Genomic DNA, 13,570 nt, shown 5'->3' on the forward strand with positions numbered 1-13,570 from the left:
CAGAATCCGGGCTGCTGGGGGTGACAGGTGGAGCAAGCAGAGAGGCCCCAGGACACCTCGCAGGGTGGGGGTGAAAAGGGTGTTAAATATGGATTCAACCTTTCAGGCTTACATCCCTCCCACCGCCCTTTCTTAATCCTGGCCACAGGTCCCACGCAGACTGTCCCCAAACTCACGGGTGTGGCCCTTAGCCCTCCCCCCAGCCCACGCCCTGCCCCACCCTTCGCGACAGCTGCGGGCCCCTCGCAGCGGGTGCAGGCCGGGTGCGCTCCTCACCGCGCGTGGGGATGGGGGGCGGGCGCCGAGCTGCGGAGGACACTCCCAAACATTGCGGGCGGGGGTGCTGGGTCCCTCTTAGCCCCCTAACCCTGCCCCCCACGGCAGGCCCGATCGAAGAGCGGCCGGACAGAGGAGGGGCTCTCCTGGGGCTGAGGAAGCCCCCTAACCTCAGAAACCTCGGAGGGACCCTCGGGAGGGTAGGGTGGAGAGGAAGAAAGTTCGGGAAGCTGTGGGGGCTGGCTGGTTTGGGAAACGCGGAGGAGCGGCCCCACCGGGCGGTCCCAGGAGGAGCGGCCCCTCCCCGCCCCCCAGGGCCGCGCGGCCCGCGCCCTCCTCCCCGCGCCCTCCTCCCCCGGCGGGAGCCCGGGCCAAGTGGGCGCGCCCGGCCCGGGGCGCTCGGGATCGGGTGTCGGCTGCAGCTGGCCGTGCGGCGGGCGCGGCGCGGGCGGCCGGGGGCGGCTATTAATAACGCGGCCGCCGAGCCCCGGGGTCTTGCAGCCATGGCCAGCCCGGAGCCGCGGAGCGGCGGGGACGGCGCCGCGCAGGCCGCGAGGTAGGACTGTGGAGGACCCGCGTCGCCGCCCCTTGCGCGGGGAGCGCTGCCCGGATTCCCTTCCCCCACCGCGAGCACCCCGAGCCCGGCCGGGGGTGACGGTCCAGCCGGGTGGGGTGCGGGGGGCGGAGCCACGCCAGCGTCGGGAGGTGCGGTGTCCAGGCCTGGGGACAGTTACCTCCGTTTGTCCCCTCCGCCTCCCACGGGCTGTGTGAAAATGAACTCTTTCAGACTGGGGTCATCAGCTGTCCAGACCAATGCCATTTGGCCGATAGTGGCCTCAGACAAGCCCTCCTTGGTTTCCTTTCTTCCTCACCCGGAATGTCAACCCGAGGCCTCTGGCGGCTGAATTCTGCTGTATGGAGGCCGCTTGGTGCAAGGTTGGGCCTTGGCCAGACTGAAGTTAAGAGACTGTTCAGACAGCTGTTCTCTTCTGTCTGGGTCCGGGAGGGGCGGGGCAGGGGTGGAGGCTTCGGGGTGGGGAGGGGGTCTGCTGTCCCAGCGCAGCCCCAGGGCCCTGCCTGGGCAGGGGCTCTAGAGGGGAGCCCTGGCCATCCATCCTGCTGTCAGCTTTCCCCTTGTTAGGGGGAAAGGACCTGTGGCTGAGAGGTTTGTGGGGGAATGGGGAGCCTTTCTGCCCCAGGTCAGACTGTGGTCCTGGGACTTTAGAAGTGCCAAGAGGTATAAGTGCAAATACCCAACCCCCTTTACTATCACTCAGGGGCACAGGGCCAAGCACACCATCGCAACACAGAGTCACCAGTACTGGTGTACACACGTACAGGTACACATGGAGTCAGACACGTGCAGACTCATGCCTGCACAGTGTCACACCCTCCTAGCCACAGCCCTAAGGGACAGCTGGGCTCACTCTTTATCTGCTCCTTTCCCAGCTCCTTAGAGGGAGAGGCAGTGGTGGGCTGCATCTGGCAGGGTGGGGTCTCTGAGACAACATATATATGGTAACAGCACGGCCTGGATGTCAGGAGGCCTGGAAGGACTAGAGATCTGTGAGGTTGATTTAAATCTATTTTGAATGCTCTATGCCAAGCTTTGTTCTACACACTGTAGTTGTTTTACACTTCTTAGGTCTCATTTCTACACCTGGTGGAGGGCAGTACAGGGTGGAAAATAAGAGCTCCTGCTCTGGAGCCGGACTGGCAGCCTTTTCCTTGCTCTACCACTTAAGAGTTGTGGAACTGTGAGTTATTAAATCTCTTTCCTCTTTAGTTTCCTCATCAATAAAATGGGGATAATAAATGAATATTCTATAAATGAGTTCATATAAAATGCCTAGAATAGTGAGTGCTCTGAGCGTTTTCAAAGTTTAGGGCGTGGTAGAAGCATGGCTGTAGGCTGCCTGCTGGGAAAGTTGGGACACCGATGAGTATTACGGTTGTCTGACTGGCAGGGAAAGTGCATCCTTGAGCCACGGAGAGCTTTACCTTTTTATGTCATGCAGCACTGGTTTCTAGCCAGGTGGTGTGCAAGGAACTGCAATTCTCAGCTGGATCCTTCGGACACTGTGGGCTAAAAGTGGGAGGTGTAAAAAGTTAATGTATGTTCTGGATTGCTAAGCATTGAGTGGGCTGCAGGGAATAATGTGAGATTAAGCTACAAATGCATGTTGGGGCCTCATCTTTAAGGGCCCTGGATCCATGCAAAGCGGTTTAGCTTCATCTCTGGATGAAGTGTAGCAACATGGCTTGCTCTGTGCTGTAGTAGGCTAATGGTGGTACTGTAGAGAGAACTCTGAGACAGGGAGAAGGAAGAAGGCTGCGGGCAGAGAGACCCATTAGAAAGCTGGTGCAAAAGTCCAGGAGAGAGAGGATGACTTGGAGTAGGGCACTGGCACTGGGATGGTGAAAGGGGCGGATGGAGACTTTTCTGAGAGAGGTCAATTCTTAGTCAACTGGCTGTATGGGGGAAGGCAAGAGATGTCAAGAGATTTCTTACCTGTTCAACTTGTGTGGTGATGTGTTTTTCTGAGCTGGAGGAAACATTGCAGCAAGGTTGGAGAGAATAATAATTTGGGGACAGTTGAGTTTGAGGTGCCAAGTGACAATGTTAAGATATCTGAAAACCAGTTCTTCTCTGGTAAAGTAATGTGAATGGACTAGGTGATCATTGAGGTTGTCTTTGAGCTTTAAGGTTTGGTGTCACTGCTGGATCTAATGAGGCCAGTGATGTCTAAGGACTGTTGAAACCTCACTTTTGTGGTTTTGAGGACTTCCGTGTGACCCAGAAAGGGAAAACAAGGATCCCCAGGGTGTTAAAGAGGAGGACAGCATACAGAGTGGTTTAGAATAAAAGCTTTTTATTGGGAACTTGGCGTCAAGATAGAGCTTAACATCTGTATACACGTAGGCCTTTTCAAGACAGATAAATCAAATTTTTGCTACATGGAGCTTTTCATTTATACTATCTAAAAAAAGTTTTTTGAAAGTTACATTCAAATTTAGTGTTTTATAACTGGCACACACTGACTTAGTTTCTGTTACTTAACATCTCTTATCCTCAGTTTTCTGGACTGTAAAATGGGAGTAATATATGTAACTACCTCATAGAGTTGTTAGGAGGATGAGTTGAAATAAACATTTAAAACAGAGGAGTAAATGAGTTGATATATGTAAAGCATTTAGAACAGTGCTTGACACATTTAATTAAGTATAATTTACTATGATGTTTATTTCTATGCTATTTTATATTTTTGAAGAATGGTGCAGGGATCCACAGTAGGTATGACACATTGGAAACAGAAAGACTGAAGTCAATTGAGGATTGAAGTAGAGCATTCTCCACAGAAACTTGCTTGATTAGGCTGGCAGGCAACAGGCAGCTGGGTTGAGGAGCTCATATGTTGGAACTGGAAACATACAATCTGAATAAAGTCTTTGAAAGGCTGGAAGGATGGGCCAGTTGTAACAAGATGAAGTTTTAAACAAATAAGAGATGTGGCTTAAAAGCACTTGGTGTGAAAAAGCCTTAAGGATTTTGGTCCCACTAAGCATTTGTCGAGAGTGTGCTGGAGCTGCTTTGGATGCTAAGGGGATCTTGACTATATCAATAGGAGGACAGTGTCCAGAGGTTTCACTGCCCAGAGCACACTTGGGCTACTGCTTCTAATACCCATCCCCGAGGGACAGTGACAATCTGGAGACTGTCCGAAAGAAGTGACCCAAATGAGGAGGGCTCTGGGAACCTTGGCATGTATGGAAAGGACAGAAAAATGTTGATTAGCTTTTAGTGTTTGAAGAGCTTAAAGAAGTTAGATTTGTTTGATTCTGGAAGGAAGACTCAAGTCTAAATAAGAACTGCAGGGAGGAAGGTTTTACTTCAATATTAAATTTTCTTATGATAGTGGAACAAATAGTGGTACCTTAGGTGCAGAAACTAGACATGACATTGTAGGGATGTTGTAAGAATCTAGGCAGTGGACCGTGTATAGAGGAGATGGGAGAGGGAGAGAGTGGATGGAGGGAAGAGGCAGATAAGAGACCTCAGAGATCCAAGAGCCTGATGTAATCTAGGCCTGTGGCCCAACTCCAGTCATAAACCCTCCTCTCGTTTTAAATCATTTCTTTTGCAGGGCAACAGGAGCAGAGGACAATTCTCTTCAAGAGGAGAACTCTGAATCCCTTTATGAGGCAGAGACTATGAACCCAGAGGTTACTCTGTCTTTGGAGGGAACTTTAAACCTGGAGGACATTCTCTACCTGGGGGACACAGGTGACCTTGATGAGACACTGTATGTGGCAGAGACTGGGAAGCCAGAGGAGGCGCTGTATATTGAGGAGACCATGCAGCCAGATGAGGCACTGTCTGAGAAGGAAACTGTAAAGCCGACTGAGATACAGTTTGTGGAAATGCCTGTGAAGCCAGAAAAGACCACAAGCCCAGAGCAGATTACATATATTGGAGAGACAGACATAATGGCGGAGATAATCTACCCTGAGGAGAGCCTCAGTGCCAAGCCCAGCCCCAGCACAGAAGAGAATCTGAGCGTAGAGGACCTGGAATTGCTAGAAGGGCGCTTCCAGCAGTGTGTCCAAGCTGTGGCCCAGCTGGAAGAGGAGAGGGATCAGCTCATCCATGAGCTTGTGTTGCTCCGGGAACCAGCCCTACAGGAGGTACAGCAGGTCCACCAGGACATCCAGGTGGCCTACAAACTGCATGCCCAAGCAGAACTGGAGAGAGATGGGCTAAGAGAGGAGGTCAGGCTGGTCAAGCAGAAGCTCTTCAAGGTGACAAAGGAATGTGTGGCCTACCAATACCAACTGGAGTGCCGCCGGCAGGATGTGGCCCAGTTTGCTGAGTTCCGGGATGTGCTGACTACTCGGGCAGCCGGACTCTCAGGGGAGCTGGCCCAGCTCAGAGATACCTACCAGAAGCAGAAGGAACAGCTGCAGCAACAATTAGAAGCACCCCGGAGCCAGAGCGATGGGCACTTTCTCCAGGAGAGTCGTCGGCTCTCTGCCCAGTTTGAGAACCTCATGGCAGAGAGCCGTCAGGGCCTGGAGGAAGAGTATGAGCCTCAGCTGCTGCGACTCCTAGAGAGGAAAGAAGCTGGGGCCAAAGCTCTGCAGAAAACCCAGGCTGAGATCCAGGAGATGAAGGAGGCTTTAAGACCCCTGCAAGCAGAGGCCCGACGGCTCCACCTGCAAAACAGGAACCTGGAGGACCAGATCACACTTGTGAGGCAAAAGCGAGATGAGGAGGTGCAGCAGTACAGGGTAAGCCCACTGGGCATGAAATGAAGTGTGGGTATGGTCTTACAGTCTGGGGAGGTGACCAGAGTCAAATGTCTTTGGGGCTGAAGGCAACTATCATATGTAGGAAGAACTCTGGGGCCATTCACTTCCTTGCTCTATTTTTTTTTCTTTTTTAAGGAGGTACTGGGGACTTAACCTGGGACCTTGTACATGCAAAGCAGGCACTCAACTAGAGCTACACTTGCTCTGCTACATTAAAAAAAATTTTTTAAAAATGCTCCATTCTTATTTTATTCACTCAGGCTAGGGGTTCAAAGTTACCTGCATTTTTTGTTTACATAGCACTTTTACACCTATTTTATCATTTGATTCTCACATGAATCCTGTTAAGTATTACCATTTTTTATGGATGAAGAAACTGAGGCTCAATGAGTTAGAATTATTTGAACTCTAGTCTGACTAACCCCAAATATTTCAGTATGCTTTCCGTGAATGAATCACACTTGAATGTGAATGAATCATACTTGAGTTCATATACAGCAGGAGGTAAGGAGAGAATTAAATCTATATTCCTTATTCTCCTTATTTGTGCATTTGTCTAAGTGTGAGCCAGGTCTAATTCCTTTTTAGAACAGAATGGATATAAATAACTAAATGAATAAACAATTGCATCTGTCTCTCTCACAGACTAAGAACTTTCAGAAAGTAGGAAATATGTTTTACTTAACTGTATTATTCTTCACCACCCATAGTTCTAAGTACACATCAGGTGTTGAATTTATGCTGTTCTGCATGAGAGATGACTACAAGGTGGTGCTTTAGAGCAAGATTTTTCTTTTGAAACATACATTCCTTTGGATAAACTAAAAAGCATATGCTTTCTGAGATTCTGATACATCCCTAAGGGAATATGTCCTCTGTTGAAAATGGTAGTATTCACTTGAGTGAAGATTTATCAAGCTTTCTTCAGTTATGAAGTGTTTTTTTTTTTTTTTTGGTTATAATATTGAATGTTTTCAAAATATGAAACATATAAAACAGTTTCACCCACCCAGTCCCCTCCCACAATTGCTTTTTTATTGGCTCATAATTTAGTGAAAGGGTACTTATTTAGCATAAATATTGTCCTTAACAGCTTATACTCAATTAAATCATTACACTTATAATTGTAACCCAGGGTAAAAAGTATATGTGACATAAGAGAGGTGCAGGTAAGAGTGCTACGGGATGAGATTATTTTTAGCCATGGGTTAAATCAGAGAATTCTTCATGGAAGAAGAGGTGGAATTTGAGCTAGGTATTGAAATATAAGGAGATCTAGACCAGTTCCATCCAATAGATTTATCTTGTGAGTCACATGTATAAAACTTTCTAGTAACCACATGAAAAACAGGAGAAACTGGTGAAAGAAGCTTTAATATATTTTATTTCCCATTTAAAAAATCATTCAACATGTAATCAATATTAAAAATTATTAATGATTTTACTTTTTTTTTTGTTTGGTACTAAGTCTTTTAAATCTAGTATTTCATACTTACATCTCTATTTGGATTACTTAGATTCCAAGTGCTAAACAGCCACATGTGGCTAGTGGTGTCCATAGGACAGTGCAAATCTAGGTATGTGGAGATGCCTGGAACCAGATGAGACAAAGGCATAGAAGTAAAAGAGAGCAGAGCGTGTTCAGGAAATTATTAAACTTGGCTGCATGTAAAAGGAGATCTATAAAGGTATGTTGAACTGTAAAGGTTGGTTGGGGCAGTTCACCATGGATTTGAAATCCGACCTAGGGAGTTTGGACTTTATTCAGTAGTTGATTGCATTGTTAATGGTATTTAATTAGGGGAGTGATGATTGGCTCTCTACTTTTAGAAAGTACTGGTGGCAGTGTGTAAAATGGTCTAGAGACCCAGAGACATGGGAGACAAATCAGAAAGCTCCTACAGGTAAGAAATAACAATGGTAGTGAGAATAGAAGGAAGGGGAAGGATGAAAGAACAAGTGCAGAAAAATAAACTTGGCAAGCGAACGGATGGGGCAGGGATGTGAGCAAGACAAGTAAGATGCTGAGATTTCAGGCATGAAATGGAGGAGTTATAAATAGGGAACTCTGGTTAGAGTTTTCTGACCCAGTAATAGAGAAGCGGTATAATTATTTTCTCCAGTATCACTGTACTAGGTTTGTTTCAGGGATCATTCTAGGAAGCATACTCTGGATGAGCTTCTCCTATCAGTGTATCATAATTAAAGTAAGAATCAAGGTATGAAGTACTTAATTCTTTCTGAAATGGCTTCCTAAATTGTTTGCTGAAGGTCACCTATGGCACCTGACTACTTTTCAAGGGTGCCCCTTTAGCCCTTGGGCTTTGTTCCAATGGCAAACTTTGTGTTTTTTGTTATCATCAACATCCATGCATTCACCAAATATTTTCTAAGTGCCGTAGAAGCAAGCTATGTGCTGGCACTGGAGAAGAGGAAGGTGGGGGTCCCTGCCCTCAGTCCAGGGAAGATACCAGGTAAAAATAACATATTTTTAAAAATCTAAGACACTGTTGGTGTTAAGATGCAATCTGATTTGATATTAAAATATGAAAAAAGTGTCTTAGGATCAATGAAATAATTTGTACACCTTAATTTTGTAAGTGCTGTAATAGTTGTAGGAATAAGGCACTGTATTGATGAAGCAGTTGATTATCCCTGCCAGGAAAGACAAGCAGAAACATCACAGAGGATTAACAGCTAGAACTTTTTGAGCACTTACTATATGCCAGGCAAAGCACTTGAAGTGCTTTACGTCTTAACCAATTTTAATCTTTACAGCATTTTGAAGTAGGTACCAACTACTGTCACCACTTGAAAAATGAGAAGAGGTGAGATAAAAACAAGTTAAATCATTTGTCCAAGATCATACAACTAGGAAGTGATGGATCAAGGTTTTGACCCTGAGTGATCTACTCACATTCATATCAACCACTACAAGGTGTTTGAGCTGGGCCTTGAAGAATGAATTCATTGGGCAGACGGGGGAAAGTATTCGTGGCAAAGGGAACAGCTTGTACAGTACCCAACAATACAAAAGATAAGTTGTTCTGGGAAGAGAGCTCATTGTGCCTGGAACACAAAGAATATAAGAAGTAGAGATGAGGTTGGAGAGATAGACTGGGACCAGACTTTAAGGGACTTTATATTCTTTAGGCCAGTAGTTTTCTTAAAAGGTTTTTTCCAAAGTCCTGGATCCTTTTTCAGAAATAGTATTTTCTATGGAATGTCAAAATACAGTAAAAATTTAAAAAATACAAAAAAAGGAAATAAAATACAGGTAGTAGAGCTATTCTGACTGAGGACAGGAAAGGGTACTCCAATTTGGCCTCTTCTGGGGTTTCACAATAAAGTATGAAAACCACTAAAGAGCCAGTGAAGATATTCAGGCATTCATGTGATTTAATTATATATTTCTAAGTTAATATGAGTAGGGTTTGACAACTGGTTGCAGTGGAGGAGTTGAGGAATTTGCCAAGAATGATCCCAAAGTTAATGAAGATATGCAGTATACTTACTATCTGTATACTTCTTATCAACAAGCATTACGTATAGGGCACAAGACATGCTAAGAACTAGGAACCTACAGTCAGATCAACAGTTAGACATGAAAAAGGAATTTGAGAGCCTTTTCTCCCTCTTCCTGCTCATGGCTACCTTGTGCTCCAGCACAAAGGTATCTACAGTTCTAATGAGCCACTTTCCCACAATTTCACGACCCTACACATGACCAGAACTCCTTTCCCCCTTTACTACTTTATTTCTACTAATCCTTTAAGAGTCACCAAGTCTCTTATCTTCCTGGGAAGCTTTTCCCTGACACTCCTGTGTTCCCAGCAACACCTGTCACAATGATTATGTTTTGTTTCTCTCTCCTGAGCACAGACACTGAATCTCTTCTGTTTTTAGTCTAAATAGAAAATTAAATGAATATTGCCAATAAAAATGCTACTAGAGATGAGAGGAAGGCCGGATGATTTGGTGCTGGGGACACTGGATACAGAAGTGGCAGGAGCAAAGGTACAGAGATAAATGAATTGGTCAGACTAGGGCAGTGCTGTCCAACAGAAATATGCAAGCCAAAGATGTCATTTTACGTTTCTAATGACCTTGTTTAAAAAAGACACGAGTGATTTGATTGTAACATAACCCATGCAATCAATATAAAAAATTGAGCTATTTTACATTTTGTGTGTGCTCACCAAGTCTTAGAAATTTGCTATCTTGCACTTGTACACATCTTTGAATTCAGGCTAGCCATACATATTTCAAGTGCTGAATAGCCACACGTGGCAGGTGGCTTCTTCACTGGACACTGCAGAGCTAGAGGAAAATGTTCATATGAAAAAGTGATTGAGGGTCAAGTTAGAGGTCAGGATCAAATTAGAGAGGGTCTGATACCAGACTAAAGAAGTGGAAAGCCTTTGAAAGATTTTGAGGTGACAAAGCAGTTTTTGGAAAGTTAATTCTAGTGGTGTTATATAGGACTGCATAAACTGGAGATTGTCCTTACTGCCCTTATAGCAATCTTTCCTTCATTCCACTGAGGTTGTCCCAGCCTGTTGGAGCTTATCAATGATGATACAGATTGCCTTCCCAATCATATACTTAAATGCCTCACCAAAATAACATGTTTGCTAGGTAGTGAGGCTTGGGAAATTGGGACACAGTATACGCAGATGCCTTCTGACAACACGCTCTTAGGTGTGAGGATGCATCTTTGTGTGGTGCCAAAGCAAGGCTGGCTACTAAAAAAGGCTTTTTGACAAACTAATGAAAGTTAAGATTCAGACAAGAGTTATCCAACATTGCAGAACAATGTGCCACAGGTATTCTATCAAGAATGACTCAGAAAACAAATTATTTAGATCCTTCTTATAATAGCATGTGCCAAATTGGATTCCTCTTTATTATTCCTCAAATTGACTTTAAGTCACTGCCCCTTAAAACCTACCTTCCAACTTTACTGCCAACCCCCTTCCTTATGACACTACTAGCTAAGCCAGAGCCTGACTTGCTGACATCTTCCTTACCTCATCCCTCAAGCATTAACCCTAGGCAGAAACAATTTATAAAATGCATCTTAGCCTCATCTTGGCAGAATGGAAACTGGACAGTTATTTTTAAGCTCCTGAGGGTCTCTTCAGTATAGCATCTTTCTTTCAACTTGAGAATAATTTTTAAACAAGTCCAGTCTTTTTGTATAATGAGTAAAGGATACAGGGAACTAACAACTATGACAGCCATCATCCTCCCCGATAAAGTATCTGTTTAGCTCTGACTTCAAGGAGCCTCAAATGTAAAAACTTAAACAAGTGAGAATAAAAATAAGGCTGAAAAAAAAAAAAAAAAAAGAGCTCAATTATCTTTTCTTTTTCCTGTAAATTAACAACCCAAATAGCTTCTAAACTAGTTGTGCAGCTATCCTAGAATTCTAGCTAATATAACTGCTACCACAAAGATTTGGTTTCTTTCAGATTAATTCTCCCCAACAGCATTTCTTAAGATTGTGAAACTGGAAAGTCCTTCTGAGTACCTGTCCACTCTTTCCAGGATTCTATTAAGTAAGCTGTGGCAGACAAACCTCCCTTTCAGGTCACCATTTTTAAAAGTGGTTTCACTTTGTCAAGACATTTAAACTCTTTGAATCTCAGTTTCCTAAGCTATCAAATAAATGTAACATCAACTCTGTGAAGAGTAAACAATGTATAGTAAGTATTTTATAAAGTATATTGGACAATGTCAAGTTTTTAATGTTTAGCTCTTAGAAACATTCTTGGCCCTTTCGTACAGGAACAGCTGGAGGAGATGGAAGAACGACTGAGGCAGTTAAGAAGTGGGGTGCAACTACAGCAGCAGAAGAACAAAGAGATGGAACAGCTAAGGATCAGCCTTGCGGAAGAGCTCTCAACCTTTAAGTCAGTTTTTGCTGCCACCCAAATCTTTATCTAAAGCTGGCTGAGGGGATGGAGGGGAGGGTTCAGGGGAAATTTTACCTAACAGTGAAAAACATAAGAATTATCTGGGAATTTTCAAATTGTGCTTATCCATGATGTGATGAAAAATGGCTTTTTTTTTTTTTTTAAAGGGCTATACTTCCCAAGAGCCTGGAACAGGGTGAGGCTCCCACTTCTCAGGCAGGTAGAATCAATACACAATCTCAAGGTGATCTTTGTGGGTTAGAGGAGTGGTATTTACCTCTTGACTGCTTAACAATACTAATGCCTTAAAAAAAAAACCAGGAAGAAAAACTTAATGTGGGTCTAAATAGTATGCCTAATGAAGTCATTTAGGGATAACATATACCTCCCAAAATGTTTGGTTCAAACATTTAGGATTCATTTGGGATGTCAAATATGCTGTAATTATTGCCAGGAATTCGGTAACAGGAAAACATCTCTAGATTCTGTATATTCTCACTTTCCTCATCCTACCTGCTATTCATAGTTTTCTTAGAATAGCAGAGAAGGCAGTTATGCTGTCAGAATTCAGATTATGACCAAAGGAGGCCAAGAAGGCCATATTTAAGCCTGTGATATTCACAAATAGCTGTGGGGGGAGCATGTTTATAGGCGAAGGGGCAGGACTCTTGCTTAATATGTGAAACAATCAACACACCTAGCCATTAGCTACCTTATATAATAAGATATGCAAAGGCTGTGGTTTTAGAAGTGAGAAAGATGTTCATATTTCTCAGAATTACTTTTACTTTCAGGGCCTGACACAACTAAAAGCAACTTTTGGACCAATGACCTATTCAAACAAGCACTGGCTAATAATCCATTTTAACGTCCTACTCATTTTGCCTTTAACAAAATAATCAAAATACTGCCTTCATACATCTGGTAAAAATAATGACAAAATAAACATTCAATTGAGGATACCTCTATCCATGTTCTTCTATTATGCTCTCATATTCTTTATTAAGCGCTAGGTCCCACATTAGATAAAGAAACTAAAGACAGAAAAAAAAGAAGTCTGCCAAGCTATATATACTGGAGAGACTCATAAATTAATAAAATTATTAACTTCCTAGTTGAATTTACATCTTGGATACAAATTCACAAATAGCTTATAACTGATGCTTTTCCTTACTAGATTTTTAAAAAAAACTTTTATCCAGACGTGACTGAATTATATTACTTTGTCACTGAAGAAAATTATCTTCTGAACACCTCTGCTTGATCAGATGAAAAGTACAATAGGAAAAAGACAAAGATTAATCCAAAGAAATGAAAATTACAAAATTTTGGCATTGTAATACCTAGGCAGAGAAAATTTTTAGCCAGCCTCCTCCATTCACAATCACCTGTTACCACCACTGTTTTGCAAACAGTAGACACCCAAATATATGCTAGGGGAAAGCCATCGCTTATCTAAATCGTGCTTCACCAACTTCTCCCAAACAGCCCTTACTAATGAGACGTCTGAAGTTCAATGTTATAAATTTTCTACTGTTATTTTAAATTGCACAAAGTATAAACTTAAATCTTTTTTTTCCCGAATCTTACAGGGGCTGTTTAGAAATGTATGGCCGAATCTGTACCCCAGAAACAACGAAAAGCTTCTTAGCAAAGGATCACTAAGTATTCTTTGGACATACTTTCTTCCAGATAAGGGAGTGCCAGGAACTCGGCGAGCAATTTACCCTGTGAAAGTCACAAATATTGACCTGTTAAAGATTCTAGGGCTGGATGAACACCAGTCAACATTTAGCTGGATTTATTTCATAGGCTGCTGGTACTGATCTCAATGCACCAAGGAATGGAAAAGTGAGCCTTCTGTCCTCCAGCAGAACCCTCCCATGCACTCTGAATAAATGTATGGATACACCTTGCAGGGCTGCAAGAATGTATCCTGCCTTATAGTGATACAAACCAAAAACATTTACGGGGTGGGTATGGGGAAGGTGGCAGTGCACAAATGGGGTAGAAAAGGTAACCAAAACTCATTACCTGGGTTTACTATTTGAATTCTTTTGTGCCAT

General features: G+C 43.6%; 1 protein-coding gene across 2 annotated transcripts; it reads left to right on the plus strand.

Annotated features, from left to right (window-relative positions):
- Positions 1-683: 683 nt before the first annotated feature.
- On the plus strand, positions 684-13,297 carry SYNC (syncoilin, intermediate filament protein). Of its 2 annotated transcripts, none has more exons than XM_004471362.5 (4): positions 684-832; positions 4,422-5,565; positions 11,377-11,501; positions 13,097-13,297. In XM_004471362.5, exons 1-4 carry the CDS (start codon positions 780-782, stop codon positions 13,167-13,169), a joined length of 1,395 nt encoding a protein of 464 aa, XP_004471419.2. In that variant the 5' UTR covers positions 684-779; the 3' UTR covers positions 13,170-13,297. The 2 variants fall into 2 exon arrangements, with proteins under 2 accessions (XP_004471419.2, XP_071073664.1); XM_071217563.1 differs by lacking the exon at positions 13,097-13,297 and adding an exon at positions 11,672-11,903.
- The last annotated feature ends 273 nt before the right edge of the window (positions 13,298-13,570 follow it).

Source organism: Dasypus novemcinctus, chromosome 9, assembly GCF_030445035.2.
Source record: "Dasypus novemcinctus isolate mDasNov1 chromosome 9, mDasNov1.1.hap2, whole genome shotgun sequence".
Lineage (NCBI taxonomy): Eukaryota > Metazoa > Chordata > Mammalia > Cingulata > Dasypodidae > Dasypus > Dasypus novemcinctus.

What these genes read in the sequence shown, in the direction of transcription:
- SYNC (XM_071217563.1), top strand. Translation starts at nt 780, where the DNA reads ATGGCCAGCCCGGAGCCGCGGAGCGGCGGGGACGGCGCCGCGCAGGCC. An exon ending in GGCGCCGCGCAGGCCGCGAG is followed by an intron (nt 833 to 4,421) that starts GTAGGACTGTGG and finishes TTTCTTTTGCAG; the next exon opens with GGCAACAGGAGCAGAGGACA. An exon ending in AGGAGGTGCAGCAGTACAGG is followed by an intron (nt 5,566 to 11,376) that starts GTAAGCCCACTG and finishes CCTTTCGTACAG; the next exon opens with GAACAGCTGGAGGAGATGGA.